This window comes from Argopecten irradians, chromosome 2 (genome assembly GCF_041381155.1).
Source record: "Argopecten irradians isolate NY chromosome 2, Ai_NY, whole genome shotgun sequence".
In the NCBI taxonomy this organism is placed as follows: Eukaryota; Metazoa; Mollusca; class Bivalvia; order Pectinida; family Pectinidae; genus Argopecten; species Argopecten irradians.
In genome coordinates, this window is record NC_091135.1 from 64,961,654 (window position 1) to 64,983,024 (window position 21,371).

Here is a 21,371-nt window from a genome sequence, read left to right on the forward strand (position 1 = left end):
TATTTCATGTTACAACACATTATGTGGCATTGCCTGATAAACCCAAGGAGTTGATCTTGTGTTGACCCACCTTGTTCACATCCTCCACTGATTTGACTTGTTTGATGCACAACCCTGGCACATACAGCTGACCATCGGTGTTCATCTTAATGTCCAGTTTGGTCGTGGTGTCATCAGTTGGGGTCAAGAGGTCTCTGTAAACATACCATAAGTTACAACTACCAACAGAGTCATTCCTTAGAACATATGTAACAGGGTACAGGATTTACAATAAATTTAATACCTGCATCTGCCAGGGATCGAACTCGGGACCTCTGGATTACAAGTCTGACGCTCAACCGATCGAGCTAAAGAGAAGATCTCTCTAGCGGAGCAATATATTGCGACTAGTATTGACCAAGGTTACATACTCCCCCTCCAGGAATCAACTCGTCCTCAAGTTTCCAGGGGTCACAAAGATTCCTTCGCAGGTATCGTGAAGTATCATTTCCGAGTCCCTACATTGGCGCCAATGTAATAGGGTGCAGGATTTACAATAAATTTAATACCTGCCTCTGCCAGGGATCGAACTCGGGACCTCTGGATTACTAGTCTGACGCTCAACCAATCAACTAAAGAGAAGTTCTCTCTAGCCGAGCAATATATTGTGGCTAGTATTGACCAGGGTTACACATATATACTATAGTTTATTTAGGTGTTTTACTATACTATGTGATACGAATGACACCAATAACGTTATACTATAGTCCATGTATTTAGGTGTTTTACGATACTTTGTGATATGAATGACACCAATAACATTATACTATAGTCCATGTATTTAGGTGTTTTACAATACTTTGTGATACCAATGACACCAATAACATTATACTATAGTCCATGTATTTAGGTGTTTTACAATACTTTGTGATATGAATGACACCAATAACATTATACTATAGGTCATGTATTTAGGTGTTTTACAATACTTTGTGATACCAATGACACCAATAACATTATACTATAGTCCATGTATTTAGGTGTTTTATGATACTTTGTGATATGAATGACACCAATAACATTATACTATAGTCCATGTATTTAGGTGTTTTACAATACTTTGTGATACCAATGACACCAATAACATTATACTATAGTCCATGTATTTAGGTGTTTTACAATACTTTGTGATATGAATGACACCAATAACATTATACTATAGTCCATGTATTTAGGTGTTTTGTGATACTTTGTGATACCAATGACACCAATAACATTATACTATAGTCCATGTATTTAGGTGTTTTACAATACTTTGTGATACCAATGACACCAATAACATTATACTATAGTCCATGTATTTAGGTGTTTTACAATACTTTGTGATATGAATGACACCAATAACATTATACTATAGTCCATGTATTTAGGTGTTTTACAATACTTTGTGATACCAATGACACCAATAACATTATACTATAGGTCATGTATTTAGGTGTTTTGTGATACTTTGTGATACCAATGACACCAATAACATTATACTATAGTCCATGTATTTAGGTGTTTTACAATACTTTGTGATATGAATGACACCAATAACATTATACTATAGGTCATGTATTTAGGTGTTTTGTGATACTTTGTGATACCAATGACACCAATAACATTATACTATAGTCCATGTATTTAGGTGTTTTACAATACTTTGTGATACCAATGACACCAATAACATTATACTATAGGTCATGTATTTAGGTGTTTTACAATACTTTGTGATATGAATGACACCAATAACATTATACTATAGTCCATGTATTTAGGTGTTTTACAATACTTTGTGATACCAATGACACCAATAACATTATACTATAGTCCATGTATTTAGGTGTTTTGTGATACTTTGTGATACCAATGACACCAATAACATTATACTATAGTCCATGTATTTAGGTGTTTTGTGATACTTTGTGATATGAATGACACCAATAACATTATACTATAGTCCATGTATTTAGGTGTTTTGTGATACTTTGTGATACCAATGACACCAATAACATTATACTATAGTCCATGTATTTAGGTGTTTTGTGATACTTTGTGATACCAATGACACCAATAACATTATACTATAGTCCATGTATTTAGGTGTTTTACGATACTTTGTGATATGAATGACACCAATAACATTATACTATAGTCCATGTATTTAGGTGTTTTGTGATACTTTGTGATACCAATGACACCAATAACATTATACTATAGTCCATGTATTTAGGTGTTTTACAATACTTTGTGTTTATGATACTTTGTGATACCAATGACACCAATAACATTATACTATAGTCCATGTATTTAGGTGTTTTACAATACTTTGTGATACCAATGACACCAATAACATTATACTATAGTCCATGTATTTAGGTGTTTTGTGATACTTTGTGATACCAATGACACCAATAACATTATACTATAGTCCATGTATTTAGGTGTTTTACAATACTTTGTGATACCAATGACACCAATAACATTATACTATAGTCCATGTATTTAGGTGTTTTACAATACTTTGTGATACCAATGACACCAATAACATTATACTATAGGTCATGTATTTAGGTGTTTTACAATACTTTGTGATACCAATGACACCAATAACATTATACTATAGTTCATGTATTTAGGTGTTTTACAATACTTTGTGATACCAATGACACCAATAACGTTATACTATAGGTCATGTATTTAGGTGTTTTACAATACTTTGTGATATGAATGACACCAATAACATTATACTATAGTCCATGTATTTAGGTGTTTTACAATACTTTGTGATACCAATGACACCAATAACATTATACTATAGTCCATGTATTTAGGTGTTTTACAATACTTTGTGATACCAATGACACCAATAACATTATACTATAGTCCATGTATTTAGGTGTTTTACAATACTTTGTGATACCAATGACACCAATAACATTATACTATAGTCCATGTATTTAAGGTGTTTTTACAATACTTTGTGATACCAATGACACCAATAACATTATACTATAGGTCCATGTATTTAGGTGTTTTGTGATACTTTGTGATATCAATGACACCAATAACATTATACTATAGTCCATGTATTTTTAGGTGTTTTACGATACTTTGTGATATGAATGACACCAATAACATTATACTATAGTCCATGTATTTAGGTGTTTTACAATACTTTGTGATATGAATGACACCAATAACATTATACTATAGTCCATGTATTTAGGTGTTTTACAATACTTTGTGATACCAATGACACCAATAACATTATACTATAGGTCCATGTATTTAGGTGTTTTTGATACTTTGTGATACCAATGACACCAATAACATTATACTATAGTCCATGTATTTAGGTGTTTTACAATACTTTGTGATATGAATGACACCAATAACATTATACTATAGTCCATGTATTTAGGTGTTTTACAATACTTTGTGATACCAATGACACCAATAACATTATACTATAGGTCATGTATTTAGGTGTTTTACAATACTTTGTGATACAATGACACCAATAACATTATACTATAGGTCATGTATTTAGGTGTTTTACAATACTTTGTGATACCAATGACACCAATAACATTATACTATAGTCCATGTATTTAGGTGTTTTACAATACTTTGTGATACCAATGACACCAATAACATTATACTATAGTCCATGTATTTAGGTGTTTTGTGATACTTTGTGATACCAATGACACCAATAACATTATACTATAGGTCATGTATTTAGGTGTTTTACAATACTTTGTGATACCAATGACACCAATAACATTATACTATGGGTCATGTATTTAGGTGTTTTACAATACTTTGTGATACCAATGACACCAATAACATTATACTATAGTCCATGTATTTAGGTGTTTTACAATACTTTGTGATACCAATGACACCAATAACATTATACTATAGGTCATGTATTTAGGTGTTTTACAATACTTTGTGATACCAATGACACCAATAACATTATACTATAGTCCATGTATTTAGGTGTTTTACAATACTTTGTGATACCAATGACACCAATAACATTATACTATAGTCCATGTATTTAGGTGTTTTACAATACTTTGTGATACCAATGACACCAATAACATTATACTATAGTCCATGTATTTAGGTGTTTTACAATACTTTGTGATACCAATGACACCAATAACATTATACTATAGTCCATGTATTTAGGTGTTTTACAATACTTTGTGATACCAATGACACCAATAACATTATACTATAGGTCATGTATTTAGGTGTTTTACAATACTTTGTGATACCAATGACACCAATAACATTATACTATAGTCCATGTATTTAGGTGTTTTACAATACTTTGTGATACCAATGACACCAATAACATTATACTATAGGTCATGTATTTAGGTGTTTTACAATACTTTGTGATATGAATGACACCAATAACATTATACTATGGTCCATGTATTTAGGTGTTTTACAATACTTTGTGATACCAATGACACCAATAACGTTATACTATGGTCATGTATTTTAGGTGTTTTACAATACTTTTGATATTTGTGATACCAATGACACCAATAACAATTATACTATAGTCCATGTATTTAGGTGTTTTTGATACTTTGTGATACCAATGACACCAATAACATTATACTATAGTTCATGTATTTAGGTGTTTTACAATACTTTGTGATACCAATGACACCAATAACATTATACTATAGGTCATGTATTTAGGTGTTTTACAATACTTTGTGATATGAATGACACCAATAACATTATACTATAGTCCATGTATTTAGGTGTTTTACAATACTTTGTGATATGAATGACACCAATAACATTATACTATAGGTCATGTATTTAGGTGTTTTAGATACTTTGTGATACCAATGACACCAATAACATTATACTATAGTCCATGTATTTAGGTGTTTTATGATACTTTGTGATACCAATGACACCAATAACATTATACTATAGTCCATGTATTTAGGTGTTTTACAATACTTTGTGATATGAATGACACCAATAACATTATACTATAGGTCATGTATTTAGGTGTTTTACAATACTTTGTGATACCAATGACACCAATAACATTATACTATAGGTCATGTATTTAGGTGTTTTACAATACTTTGTGATACCAATTTGTGATATACCAATGACACCAATAACATTATACTATAGGTCATGTATTTAGGTGTTTTACAATACTTTGTGATACCAATGACACCAATAACATTATACTATAGGTCATGTATTTAGGTGTTTTACAATACTTTGTGATACCAATGACACCAATAACATTATACTATAGGTCATGTATTTAGGTGTTTTACAATACTTTGTGATATGAATGACACCAATAACATTATACTATAGTCATGTATTTAGGTGTTTTACAATACTTTGTGATATACCAATGACACCAATAACATTATACTATAGTCATGTATTTAGGTGTTTTACAATACTTTGTGATACCAATGACACCAATAACATTATACTATAGGTCATGTATTTAGGTGTTTTACAATACTTTGTGATACCAATGACACCAATAATGTTATACTATAGGTCATGTATTTAGGTGTTTTACAATACTTTGTGATACCAATGACACCAATAACATTATACTATAGGTCATGTATTTAGGTGTTTTACAATACTTTGTGATACCAATGACACCAATAACATTATACTATAGGTCATGTATTTAGGTGTTTTACGATACTTTGTGATATGAATGACACCAATAACATTATACTATAGGTCATGTATTTAGGTGTTTTGTGATACTTTGTGATACCAATGACACCAATAACATTATACTATAGGTCATGTATTTAGGTGTTTTACAATACTTTGTGATATGAATGACACCAATAACATTATACTATAGTCCATGTATTTAGGTGTTTTGTGATACTTTGTGATACCAATGACACCAATAACATTATACTATAGTCCATGTATTTAGGTGTTTTGTGATACTTTGTGATAAGAATGACACCAATAACATTATACTATAGGTCATGTATTTAGGTGTTTTACAATACTTTGTGATATGAATGACACCAATAACATTATACTATAGGTCATGTATTTAGGTGTTTTATGATACTTTGTGATATGAATGACACCAATAACATTATACTATAGGTCATGTATTTAGGTGTTTTACAATACTTTGTGATACCAATGACACCAATAACATTATACTATAGGTCATGTATTTAGGTGTTTTACAATACTTTGTGATACCAATGACACCAATAACATTATACTATATATAGGGTCATGTATTTAGGTGTTTTGTGATACTTTGTGATACCAATGACACCAATAACATTATACTATAGTCCATGTATTTAGGTGTTTTACAATACTTTGTGATATGAATGACACCAATAACGTTATACTATAGGTCATGTATTTAGGTGTTTTACAATACTTTGTGATACCAATGACACCAATAACGTTATACTATAGTCCATGTATTTAGGTGTTTTACAATACTTTGTGATACCAATGACACCAATAACATTATACTATAGGTCATGTATTTAGGTGTTTTACAATACTTTGTGATATGAATGACACCAATAACATTATACTATAGGTCATGTATTTAGGTGTTTTACAATACTTTGTGATACCAATGACACCAATAACATTATACTATAGGTCATGTATTTAGGTGTTTTGTGATACTTTGTGATATGAATGACACCAATAACATTATACTATAGTCCATGTATTTAGGTGTTTTACAATACTTTGTGATACCAATGACACCAATAACATTATACTATAGGTCATGTATTTAGGTGTTTTGTGATACTTTGTGATACCAATGACACCAATAACATTATACTATAGTCCATGTATTTAGGTGTTTTGTGATACTTTGTGATACCAATGACACCAATAACATTATACTATAGGTCATGTATTTAGGTGTTTTACAATACTTTGTGATACCAATGACACCAATAACATTATACTATAGGTCATGTATTTAGGTGTTTTACAATACTTTGTGATATGAATGACACCAATAACGTTATACTATAGTCCATGTATTTAGGTGTTTTATGATACTTTGTGATACCAATGACACCAATAACATTATACTATAGTCCATGTATTTAGGTGTTTTATGATACTTTGTGATACCAATGACACCAATAACATTATACTATAGTCCATGTATTTAGGTGTTTTACAATACTTTGTGATACCAATGACACCAATAACATTATACTATAGGTCATGTATTTAGGTGTTTTACAATACTTTGTGATACCAATGACACCAATAACATTATACTATAGTCCATGTATTTAGGTGTTTTGTGATACTTTGTGATATGAATGACACCAATAACATTATACTATAGTCCATGTATTTAGGTGTTTTATGATACTTTGTGATACCAATGACACCAATAACATTATACTATGGGTCATGTATTTAGGTGTTTTACAATACTTTGTGATATGAATGACACCAATAACATTATACTATAGGTCATGTATTTAGGTGTTTTACAATACTTTGTGATACCAATGACACCAATAACGTTATACTATAGGTCATGTATTTAGGTGTTTTACAATACTTTGTGATACCAATGACACCAATAACATTATACTATGGGTCATGTATTTAGGTGTTTTACAATACTTTGTGATACCAATGACACCAATAACATTATACTATAGTTCATGTATTTAGGTGTTTTGTGATACTTTGTGATACCAATGACACCAATAACATTATACTATAGGTCATGTATTTAGGTGTTTTACAATACTTTGTGATATGAATGACACCAATAACATTATACTATAGGTCATGTATTTAGGTGTTTTACAATACTTTGTGATACCAATGACACCAATAACGTTATACTATGGGTCATGTATTTAGGTGTTTTACAATACTTTGTGATATGAATGACACCAATAACATTATACTATAGTTCATGTATTTAGGTGTTTTGTGATACTTTGTGATACCAATGACACCAATAACATTATACTATAGTCCATGTATTTAGGTGTTTTGTGATACTTTGTGATACCAATGACACCAATAACATTATACTATAGGTCATGTATTTAGGTGTTTTGTGATACTTTGTGATACCAATGACACCAATAACATTATACTATAGGTCATGTATTTAGGTGTTTTGTGATACTTTGTGATACCAATGACACCAATAACATTATACTATAGTTCATGTATTTAGGTGTTTTGTGATACTTTGTGATATGAATGACACCAATAACATTATACTATAGTCCATGTATTTAGGTGTTTTGTGATACTTTGTGATATGAATGACACCAATAACGTATATACTATGGTCATGTATTTAGGTGTTTTACAATACTTTGTGATACCAATGACACCAATAACATTATACTATAGTCCATGTATTTAGGTGTTTTATGATATTTTGTGATACCAATGACACCAATAACATTATACTATAGGTCATGTATTTAGGTGTTTTACAATACTTTGTGATACCAATGACACCAATAACATTATACTATAGGTCATGTATTTAGGTGTTTTGTGATACTTTGTGATATGAATGACACCAATAACATTATACTATAGGTCATGTATTTAGGTGTTTTGTGATACTTTGTGATACCAATGACACCAATAACATTATACTATAGGTCATGTATTTAGGTGTTTTACGATACTTTGTGATATGAATGACACCAATAACATTATACTATAGTCCATGTATTTAGGTGTTTTGTGATACTTTGTGATACCAATGACACCAATAACATTATACTATAGTTCATGTATTTAGGTGTTTTATGATACTTTGTGATACCAATGACACCAATAACATTATACTATAGTTCATGTATTTAGGTGTTTTGTGATACTTTGTGATAAATGACACCAATAACATTATACTATAGTCATGTATTTAGGTGTTTTTGATACTTTGTGATACCAATGACACCAATAACATTATACTATGGTCATGTATTTAGGTGTTTTATGATACTTTGTGATACCAATGACACCAATAACGCTATACTATGGGTCATGTATTTAGGTGTTTTACAATACTTTGTGATACCAATGACACCAATAACGCTATACTATAGGTCATGTATTTAGGTGTTTTACAATACTTTGTGATACCAATGACACCAATAACATTATACTATAGGTCATGTATTTAGGTGTTTTACAATACTTTGTGATACCAATGACACCAATAACATTATACTATAGGTCATGTATTTAGGTGTTTTACAATACTTTGTGATACCAATGACACCAATAACATTATACTATAGGTCATGTATTTAGGTGTTTTATGATACTTTGTGATACCAATGACACCAATAACATTATACTATGGGTCATGTATTTAGGTGTTTTATGATACTTTGTGATACCAATGACACCAATAACATTATACTATAGGTCATGTATTTAGGTGTTTTACAATACTTTGTGATACCAATGACACCAATAACATTATACTATGGGTCATGTATTTAGGTGTTTTACAATACTTTGTGATACCTATGGGTCATGTATTTAGGTGTTTTACAATACTTTGTGATACCAATGACACCAATAACATTATACTATGGGTCATGTATTTAGGTGTTTTACAATACTTTGTGATACCAATGACACCAATAACGCTATACTATGGGTCATGTATTTAGGTGTTTTAAACAATACTTTGTGATACCAATGACACCAATAATGTTATACTACTCTTTGTCATATCACTGTTATTTAGGTGCATTTTTTTACAATGAACTTTGACATGATGACCATTCTCAATAATCAAAAATTTTAACATTTCCAGAACACTAACCTGATAACCTCATTGTATATTTCTAGAACTGTTACAGTGATTTTGTATGTCCAGTCACATCCACGACTGGACGTCTCCCGGAACAGCTCCCGTAGCGCCCTCTGGTTGATGCCAGCATCATCAGGTGGACCCTAGATACAAAACAACAAAATGTACTGAAACCCCTCCTTTATTTTTTGACATCATGACATTATGAACTGGACATCATGACATTATGAACTGGACATCATGACATTATGAACTGGACATCACATTTAATTGCAAACAACATCTATATGCTTCTACAACAATAAGAATCTACAATAAGAATAAGAATCTACAATAAGAATAAGACTCTATAATAAGAATAAGAATCTACAATAAGAATAAGACTCTATAATAAGAATAAGAATCTACAATATAAATAAGAATCTACAATAAGAATAAGAATCTAGAATAAGAATCTACAATAAGAATAAGAATCTACAATAAGAATAAGAATCTACAATATAAATACAATATAATGTACATACCTCCATGGTATAGGTTTTTCCAGATCCTGTCTGTCCATATGCAAAGATACAAACATTGTATCCGTCGATACACGAAGTCACTAAGGACTGCACCTCATTGAAAACCTGGAGAAAAGTTTATAGATAACTAAATCAAACCATCCAGTCAAAAAACTTACAAAAAATATATTTCATATTTTTGGTTTACTTTATAAAAGTGATACATTTTATTGACACACTGGAAAAAACACTCTGTGAAATATTTTCCAGTTGTTATGCTGATTAAATTCCCCAAACTTTGTGTATACCTCTATCTGTGTGCTGGTTTCCGTGAACACCCTGTCAACCTCAAACGTCTGACTACGACCTTTATTGAGGACGTGGACCAGCCCATCATCGTCCTGGTCATAATTCACCACAGACTGTGACTGTACCCCACTACCGTCCTCTTGGATCTTTGGCCTCACCCGACAAAACACTCGGATGTTTCCTGTGATATTAGCAATTGCAGAAATATTAATGATTTTATGACATTTTTAATACCAATTACTATGATTCGTGTATTGCATTACAAGTGTTGAATAAGTAGCTTGCAAATTCATTATTTCAATACTTGAATTTGTCAAGAAATGCTTTTTCCTGATTAAAGCATGATGTTATTTAGAAAATTTATAAACACATAGACTGCCCACTACCTTTAAGTTCGACCAGTTCGTTGTGGTATTTCTTTCTGAGAGCCATCTCCCTGTAGTATTTCTTCACCAGTTCCTGGTTATAGTCGTGGAGTCCTCGGATGGCCCGGGATGTCTAAAATTAAAATTCATACAATGGTATGTGTAACAAAATGGGTTGGAATTTAGTAGTTATTATAAAAGTACATTTTATAGAGTTCATATGGGAAAGTAAAACCAGCAATAGATTGATAGGTATAGATATGTGATAGTCAGAAGCAGGAGGGTAGCCTAGCGCTGTATCACATAGTCTGTCATCTTGGGAAATGATATCCTATATAAGCATGGTGGACCCTGACTTGCAGTTTATCAAAGCAGTCAGCGGTACGGCCATCGTGATAGCGCAGCAAAGCGTAAGGTTTGGGGTTAGATTGGGATTTGAGATTTTAGGACGCATGTGCCTTTTTAATATATGCACAAATGGGCAGGGAGCTGTAGGTTAGGTTGTTAGAGAGTGGGAGAGAGAGACTCCAGAAATGTAGGGGACAAGGCAACATCGCCCGGACGTGGAGTCCGAGATCACGTGTTGGGGAGCCAGGCGAAAAGTGGGGACTAAATAACATGGATCTATAAAACACAAAGGAAGTACTATTAAAATAACTTTTAACTAAATACAATGTGTATGTGTTGTGTCACATATGATATCAATTCATGAATCATGATTTTATAAATTGGTAAATGATTCATAATTATTTTTACAGTAGGTTTTTAGTGTGACTTCAGATTATCTGATATCTGATGAGAACATTCTCTGTTTTCACTACAGAACGTTTTAGCTTTGAGCTTGTAGACTCTGACAAGTACTTGGGATCGTGTCATTTAACCTGTGTACATTTAGGCCAAGGTCTAATTTCCTCTGTGGCCAGTAAGGTAAGGGTGCATTCCTAGTTTTCTAGTACAGAACTCTTTTTAATAAACAAACCACTTCCTTTTAGTTTCTTATATTTAGAATTGACTAGATACAAACTAGATCTGCCAATTATTTGTGACATTCTTACCCCGATACATCATAACCAATCATCTCTATCATGAAATGGACTTAAATTTTTTACAAAACTTCCAATCTGGAGTACAATAACCTTGACCTTACCTCCTTTTTGACCTGTGATACAGTCTCCTTGATGATAGTGGGGAATTTTTTGGTTTGTTTCTGTAGGAGGACATACTCGCGGACCAGTTGGATCATGATAGGCTTCAGCTGCTCAACGTGTTGGCACACATGACGGTGTTTTATACATAGTGTTTCCAGCTCATGTTCTAGGTCATGCCTCACTGATTGCACAGCTTCCTCCTTTTCTCTCTTCACACTCTCTATCTCACTTAACAGCTCATGTGTGACAGTCTCTGTTTCCTGTTCCAATCTTGCCATCTATCAAAACATCAACAAGTTTTATTTCAATTTTAATTATTTTTTAAACAGCTTCTATTGACAGAAAATAACTACATATAATTAGTTGTATCTAAAGCTATACAGTGTGTAATTGTATGTTATTATTTGAATTTGTTTACCTCTTCTATTTTTTCTTCACATTGTCTGCATGCCTCCTGGAGTTGACTTTTGACCTCTTTCACCTCTGACCTTAACCTGTTGACCTCTGACTCCAGGGCTACCTTCTCCTCCTGACACTTGGCATAGTTCCTCTTCAGTTCCTCTGACTCTGTCTGTACCTCTACTCGCTTTATCTTTGTGACTACCTACAAGTAAAGACACTCCAATGTAATAACTAAACTGACTATAACTACAAGTAACAAGAGATCCCAGAGGGATCTTGGCGCCCACCAAAGAATGATCTATATCTGACAAAGGAAAGATGGATCTTTTCTCTACTTTTTAAACTTTTTCAAACATACTGCATATAAAATTTGAGACAGATCGCTTCAGTACTATCTGAGAAATACCCATAACAAACTTTAACTATCGAAATCAAAGATGGCGGCCTGGTGGCCATCTTGTTCACCGATTTGTCCAAAAATGCAATATGAACAACAAGGGCCCTAGGGGAACCTACATATTAAATTTGAGAAAGATCCCTTTAGCACTTTTTGAGAAATGGGGATATCAAACCTTAACTATCAAAATCCAAGATGACCGCCTGGTGGCCATCTTGTTTTTCCTATCAGCCTCAAAATCTGTATGGCACAAATAGGGACCAAGGGTAACCTCCATGTGAAGTTTGAACAAAATTCCTTCAGTAGTTCTCAAGAAATATCGATAACAAACTTCAACTGCCAAAATTAAAGATGGCTGCCGGCCATCTTGTTTTTCCGATCAGCCTCAAAATCTGTATGGCGCAACTAGGGACCAAGGGTAACCTCCATGTGAAGTTTGAACGAAATCCCTTCCGTAGTTCTCAAGAAATATCGATAACAAACTTCAACTGCCAAAATCAAAGATGGCTGCCTGGCGGCCATCTTGTTTTTCCGATCAGCCTCAAAATCTGTATGGCACAACTAGGGACCAAGGGTAACTTCTATGTGAAGTTTGAACAAAATCCCTTCAGTAGTTCTCAAGAAATATCGATAACAAACTTCAAATGCCAAAATCAAAGATGGCTGCCTGGTGGCCATCTTGTTTTTCAGATCAGCCTCAAAATCTGTATGGCACAAATATGGACCAAGGGGACCCTCCATGTGAAGTTTGAACAAAATCCCTGCAGCAGTTTTTCAGAAATAGTGATAACAAGCATTGTTTACGGACAGACGACGGATGACGGACCACGGACGCAGGGCGATTTGAATAGCCCACCATCTGATGATGGTGGGCTAAAAATACAGTCCAATGTAATAACTAAACTGGCTACCTACAAGTAAATACAGTCCATTGTAATAACTAAACTGACTACCTACAAGTGAAGACAGTCCAATGTAATAACTAAACTGACTACCTACAAGTGAAGACAGTCCAATGTAATAACTAAACTGACTACCTACAAGTAAAGACAGTCCAATGTAATAACTAAACTGACTACCTACAAGTAAATACAGTCCAATATAATAACCAAAAACTTTTTTCAATTAAATATACTGAGAATCTTATTCACAAAGAAATTTAGATAGAAATATCAGAGAATAAAGCAGTATATATTGTTCCAGTAGATTTTTTTTCAGTGAGCAGAGATTCACATTTCTAACCTGATAAAAGTTCCATTGTTTTGTGAAGGGCAAGTGACAAATGAATGCTTTTTAGAGAAGACAATTTTACATAGAGTAAAATCGTGTTATTTAAAGATTGGCAGACTAGAGGTGAAATTTCAAGTTATAATTTACTTACTTAACTTTTTCCCCTAAAACTACCGATGTGACAGGAATATTCCAATCTACCATAAAATTGTGAAGATACATGTGAAGAGTACAACAGAGAGTGGACAGATCTGTCTGAGGTTTGTAAGCTTTACCTCTGGCTCCTTAGCATGTAATGCAGTCAACTCCGCTTGTAGCTCCCTCATTTTACGAGCTGTGGCCTGACTTTCGTCTCTGAGAGTTGTCTGCTCCTGACGGTGTTTGTTTTGTAGACTGGTGAGCTCCTCTGACTTCCCCTCCAGCTGCTTCTCCAGGCTAGTGATCTTCTGATGTAGTTTGGATATTTCCTCGTCAAGTTGCTGTGATAAAGGGCATATTCAATTTCAATATCAAGACCATGTTTTAGACTTGTCTTTCCTGGAAGTTTCTTATTTAAATCTTTTAGGTTTACTACTAAAATTATATACAAATTCAATTATATGTTAAAACTCCATTATTCATATTTTCACTAAGCACATTTAAAAAAAAAAGTTTGATTTAGAATGATTCATGATTTAGAATGATTCAAGAAAATTACAGATAAGTTATATATGTGGTATGGTTGGGTGTTAAGAGTCCTATGGTTTACTGTACCTATACACCTTTTTGTGGTAATTAATTTTTGCGATTCATTCATATCTGTAAAATAAGTTGGTTTACAGAATTCCTATCCCTAAATTGTAACACCATTAAAGTGCTGACCCCACCTTTTAGAAGGCAACAGCTCTGCTTACCTGGTACTCCTTGGCACTCTGTTTGACCATGTCTGTCGACTGACTGTACACCTGTCTTAGGTCGGTCAGTTCCTCCTGCAGACGGTCATTGTCTCCCTGCAGTTTGGCCACCTGTTTCTCAGTGTCAGTAGTACAGGGTCCAGTGTCCGAGGACTGTAACATCAAACCAAGAAAGTCTCAATAAGACAGAATAATAATAATTGACTAATACAATGCAACATCTCACAGGGGTTATATTTATCATCTGTGATTTTTGCCTTTCACATAGAGTCATTCTCTTTCTAAACCTATGCCAACTAAAAACTATAGTAACATGCATTCATTGTTGACATCAGTTACAACACAAAGCCATCGTTCAATGAGATTTTATTTTGATTTGTTAAATAGACTTACAGAACAGCACCCAACATAAAGCGTCTCGGAGGTCACTGTCTGACACACCTACCTGTCCACTTTGGAGTTTATCTATGGTATCTCGGAGGTCACGGTTCTCTTTTTGAAGGTCTGCTACAGTTTTTGCCAGGTTCAGACTAGAGTCGCCTCCCCTGCCCCCGAGTTCTGGCCCAACATCTTTGTGCTCCAGAATCGGGGTTACACTGAGCTGTAACTGTTCCTCAAGTTGGCGAGTGAGGTCCACTTTCTCCCCCTGGAGTCGCTTAACCTCCTCAATAAGTCTCAATGTGGTACCACTCCCTGTATGAGAGATGTTGTTGTCTCCCAGGGGGCGGCATTTCACTGGACCTAGAGCACAAATATATAATAAACATATACAACTCATCAGATTTTCATTTCTAATTTAAGTTGGAATACCAAAACATTTTATGGATCTCGAAAATGATTTCTATATACCTTATTATATTGTTTTCATAACAATTTCATTCTGTTCCTGTTTAACCCCTCCTATTATTAATGCCTGCCTAATTTTCTTAGCTTTACATACTATCATTCAATGATAACATAGCCTTTTTCCATGGTGACATCACTTAGTTCTATAGTAGTGCAGCTTGTTTCTAAAACAACAAAGCTTGTTTCCATGACTACATAGCTTGTTTCCATGACTTCATAGCTTGTTTCTATGACTACATAGCTGTTACCATGACTACATAGATTGTTTCCATGACTATTTACCTTGCTCCAGCTGCTGTACCCTAGCCTCATTCTCCTCCAGTAGTCCTTGTAGGTTTGTGATCAGGTTTTCTTTCTCCTGGAGTTGTGTCTCCTGGGTTTTACACAGGATCTTCATATGTTGTCTCTTTGTGCTCTCCTCCCTCTCCAGCCGTAACTTGTAATGCTTTGTCTTGTCAGTCAAGGTCTGCAAAAATCAAGTATAACCTAAAGTCAGTATTGAAGATTACCAATGCTTACAGAATTACATACTGCCACTGGCCATGCAAAAGTAAATCTTTCCAATTTGTTTGAAGACATACCTCTTATGGCAACTAAATTCTTAACATTTTAAATTTTTAATCAAACAATTAAGTTTTGGAAACTGAAATGTGGGCTTCAAAATCCAAGCATGATTGTGTGTGAATTCTGTAGATTTCCTGGTGTATCAGCCCAATATTGCATCCCATAAATTTGGCCCTTCCTTGGCAGTATGTACATGTACTCACAAACTAATTAATTCATACACCAACTGCACATATTGATTAAATTGGAGCTACAAAATTGAAGTTTTAGTCAGAGAAAATAGATATGTTATCACATAATAAATCTCAGTCGCTATAACTATATACATATTATCTGAAAGTTCCAAATTTCACACAATAAGTCTTCTCTTACAGTCAGTATATTATTATCTCTCTTGTCCTCTTTATAAATTCTGTATTAATTGTGTTGAGATGTTTATCAATCTGATTCTGTTACAGAATCACAAAATTTTACTTCTTAGAACTACAACACATAATACCATCCATCCTTACTTATAGCCCCAATGCCTGTGACATACACATGGAAAGCCTCCAGAATCAATAGGAAGACTTTTGTTGCTGAAACATTATAGCCTATATTTAAATGTGGCAACATGTCATTTCAGACACCTCATATCCTTTACAGGAAAAATAGACCTAAACAATGAAACGGGATGGAAACATTTAATGTATAGTGGGATGTCTAGTCATTACGATGGAGGATCAACAATCAGTATTAGGTATTCTAAAAGAATACTCTCAAGAATGATGGATCAATATACAGTATACGGTATACACTGTAATAGTTCAATCTTTTTAAGTACAAGTATGGTAATAGATTTCCTTCAATGGCAGAAACAAGGAAGTAAGTTGAGGCAGAATTCAAGAGTACTTTTAGATGATGCATTGTAGGAAAAAAAAGTCACATATATATATGATATACCTTGTTTCTGGCTAAACAGCCTATGAGGCAAGTAAAGGATGAGTCTGGGGTTTAATTGTGAAGTAAAGTCAGAGGTCACAGAGAGAAACCCTGACAAACAACTAGAAACAAGTGAATCCACAATGGACTACAATCTATAATCCTACGAGTGGAAACCTTGTCCCACTGATCATCACAACACAAACTCCATACTGATTTCATTCTAATAGCATTATTTAAGTGGTAGAAAAATTGCCATTTCAATTTGCCCCATTGTTTATAATTTTTCATGCAGAACAACCAGTATAAGTGGTTGAAGTTGACGGCTATTCTATCAATTATTCTCAATCGCCTATTGATGTTTTCTTTTCATTCCAAGACCCATATAAATAGATATTGGTAAAATACAGGTTGGATTTTCTCTATGAACTCCATGCAGTCTTCCTCCACTATTTAAGTTACCGGTATACTTATGATTATCATTAGCATGTAACATAAAAATTATCCCAACTGGAAAATATCCGTTCACAGGTGTTTTAAGTGCTTGATGTTATTAGTGGAGAGCTATTCCAGTTGGTTGTGCACTTCCATTATTAGCTCTGATCACAAGGGACTAGAATTGTACAGAATTTCTCAATACAAAGCTAGACTTATGTGTACCACGCTGCTTAAAATGTTAGACTCCCCTGAGGAAAAGTAAGTGTTGATCTATCTTTCCTGGAACCATCTTTAAATTTGGTGGCTTATGTAGCAATGGAAATGAAAACTTCCCAGCACTGAGAGAAATGTATTCTTAAAAAACCAGTCCCAAGAAAAGTGTATTAAAAGAACTTACCATTACAAAACAGCTTTGTGAGATGGGAATTGAAAAAGAACATTTTACAACTGACATAATACTACAATCAATTTAAAGCATTGAAATTCATTAACAGTAAGTCTAACCCCCTGTTTAATTTCTTAATTCATTGGTCTTTGCTTAACTTCAAAAACACTCCATTCTGAACTATTCAGGTTCATTCCAGTGGCATCATCGTATGCCAGTGTATAAAATCCAGCAGTGTTATAAAACATCATGACTGTGAGAAATCTCTACTTTAAACATATTCCCAGCTCTACCATCATCAGAAGTTAGATAATCACATTTCAGATTATTTAAGGTTGGTGCCAATCTATAAACATTAAAAGCACAAAGGTGGATATCTCTCAGTATTTCCCTACTGTATCTGATTTCTAATGCTTGGGAAACAATACAGATGTAATACAGAAATCAATTCTACCACACATTAAATACAGCATGATTCACCAATCTACAGTAGAAAACCAGAATAACAAGTCTTAAAACTCTAATCAGATTGAAAATTCACTTCAATAAATTGTTGAGATTCAGAGAAGGACACGTTATTTCTACTGTTATCTGAGATGCTGCGTGATGGTGTAACTGAAGAGGATCTGCTACCATTAATCTCATTGTTACTATTCCTTAAGTATTGTTTTGTCAGTTATATAACAAAATGATTTATTATCTATTTCACTGTTCATTGTTTCGGGAGATGCTTGTCTGATATGTAACTGTGTTCTGGGGATCATTGTTACATCATTGGAACACAGATTCAAGTGATATATGAGCGACTAAGAGAAGACACTGTCAATACATAATATACAAACAGCCTTATCTCACTACTGATGGCAGAAGACCTGTCTGGCCAGACCTAAGTCTATATCCTATACATATCCGATGGCTTGCACACATAAGTGCCTGCCCAGACGGTGTAATGCTGCATGGGAGAGAGAGAGAGAGTGCAGGACAGGAGAGAGATGCAACACCACTACAGTACCATACACACACTGCTCCCTCCCCCAGACTTCATGGCTGACAAAGCTTCCTGAATCCTTGAAACAGGGAAGGAATCACAACATTTATTGGAATCCAATTGGCATTCTTAATTGTATCAGTGTGAATATAACATGATTTCCATTCTTACATCAGAATCTGTATACAAATATTGATTATTAAATCATACTTCAGAAACTGTAAAGCACAATACAATCACAACTGAGAATTTCTCTATACATGTCCAAACTGATTTGTATAGTTAATCACTCTCGCTCTCCTTTCTGATTATACTGACCCCAATTAAAACATTGTTGTTGAATGATATTTCACCCTGATTCCATCTATTTTATGATGGGAATAATGGTTAATTGATATTATCTGTTGATTTTCACTACTGACTTGAGAGGAACAAGCACATCAAGTTCACTTATCCTCCTATAAAAGAATTTAACGAGTGCTTGCACATTCTACATACTACTGTTTTTGTTTGAACAGACAAGTCCACATTACTAAACAATACACATTTGGATGTTTTCAAGGTAAGTTGAATGTATTGTTAGCTGATAAGTTAGAATGATGCTTTATTTAATGTAGGATGAACCTAATATATGGAAGTACAAAGTATGCATAATTGCATATAAAACATCAGTTAATGTGTTACCTTGACTTGTATATAAAACATCAGTTAATGTGTTACCTTGACTTGTATATAAAACATCAGTTAATGTGTTACCTTGACTTGTATATAAAACATCAGTTAATGTGTTACCTTGACTTGTATATAAAACATCAGTTAATGTGTTACCTTGACTTGTATATAAAACATCAGTTAATGTGTTACCTTGACTTGTATATAAAACATCAGTTAATGTGTTACCTTGACTTGTATATAAAACATCAGTTAATGTGTTACCTTGACTTGTATATAAAACATCAGTTAATGTGTTACCTTGACTTGTATATAAAACATCAGTTAATGTGTTACCTTGACTTGTATATAAAACATCAGTTAATGTGTTACCTTGACTTGTATATAAAACATCAGTTAATGTGTTACCTTGACTTGTATATAAAACATCAGTTAATGTGTTACCTTGACTTGTATATAAAACATCAGTTAATGTGTTACCTTGACTTGTATATAAAACATCAGTTAATGTGTTACCTTGACTTGTATAAAAACATCAGTTATGTGTTACTGATGTGTATACATCATATTGTTACCTTGACTTGTATATAAAACATCAGTTAATGTGTTACCTTGACTTGTATATAAAACATCAGTTAATGTGTTACCTTGACTTGTATATAAAACATCAGTTAATGTGTTACCTTGACTTGTATATAAAACATCAGTTAATGTGTTACCTTGACTTGTATATAAAACATCAGTTAATGTGTTACCTTGACTTGTATATAAAACATCAGTTAATGTGTTACCTTGACTTGTATATAAAACATCAGTTAATGTGTTACCTTGACTTGTATATAAAACATCAGTTAATGTGTTACCTTGACTTGTATATAAAACATCAGTTAATGTGTTACCTTGACTTGTATATAAAACATCAGTTAATGTGTTACCTTGACTTGTATATAAAACATCAGTTAATGTGTTACCTTGACTTGTATATAAAACATCAGTTAAGTGTTACCTTGACTTGTATATAAAACATCAGTTAATGTGTTACCTTGACTTGTATATAAAACATCAGTTAATGTGTTACCTTGACTTGTATATAAAACATCAGTTAATGTGTTCTGTTACTGACTTATATAAAACATCAGTTAATGTGTTACCTTGACTTGTATATAAAACATCAGTTAATGTGTTACCTTGACTTGTATATAAAACATCAGTTAATGTGTTACCTTGACTTGTATATAAAACATCAGTTAATGTGTTACCTTGACTTGTATATAAAACATCAGTTAATGTGTTACCTTGACTTGTATATAAAACATCAGTTAATGTGTTACCTTGACTTGTATATAAAACATCAGTTAATGTGTTACCTTGACTTGTATATAAAACATCAGTTAATGTGTTATATAAAACATCAGTTA

General features: G+C 33.1%; 1 protein-coding gene across 7 annotated transcripts in view; it reads right to left on the minus strand.

Moving 5' to 3' along the window:
• Positions 1-21,371, minus strand: part of LOC138316228 (kinesin-like protein KIFC3) — a 112,003-nt gene that overhangs the window by 12,128 nt on the left and 78,504 nt on the right. For all 7 annotated transcript variants that reach the window (XM_069257825.1, XM_069257826.1, XM_069257827.1 and 4 more), the window contains 11 exons: positions 16,268-16,451; positions 15,585-15,880; positions 15,140-15,292; positions 14,522-14,725; positions 12,636-12,821; positions 12,217-12,495; positions 11,091-11,202; positions 10,704-10,885; positions 10,417-10,521; positions 9,905-10,035; positions 71-194 (listed from right to left, as the gene is read on the minus strand). In XM_069257825.1, the coding sequence (XP_069113926.1) occupies positions 71-194; positions 9,905-10,035; positions 10,417-10,521; positions 10,704-10,885; positions 11,091-11,202; positions 12,217-12,495; positions 12,636-12,821; positions 14,522-14,725; positions 15,140-15,292; positions 15,585-15,880; positions 16,268-16,451 (1,956 nt within the window). The remainder of the gene's footprint in view (positions 1-70; positions 195-9,904; positions 10,036-10,416; positions 10,522-10,703; positions 10,886-11,090; positions 11,203-12,216; positions 12,496-12,635; positions 12,822-14,521; positions 14,726-15,139; positions 15,293-15,584; positions 15,881-16,267; positions 16,452-21,371) is intronic.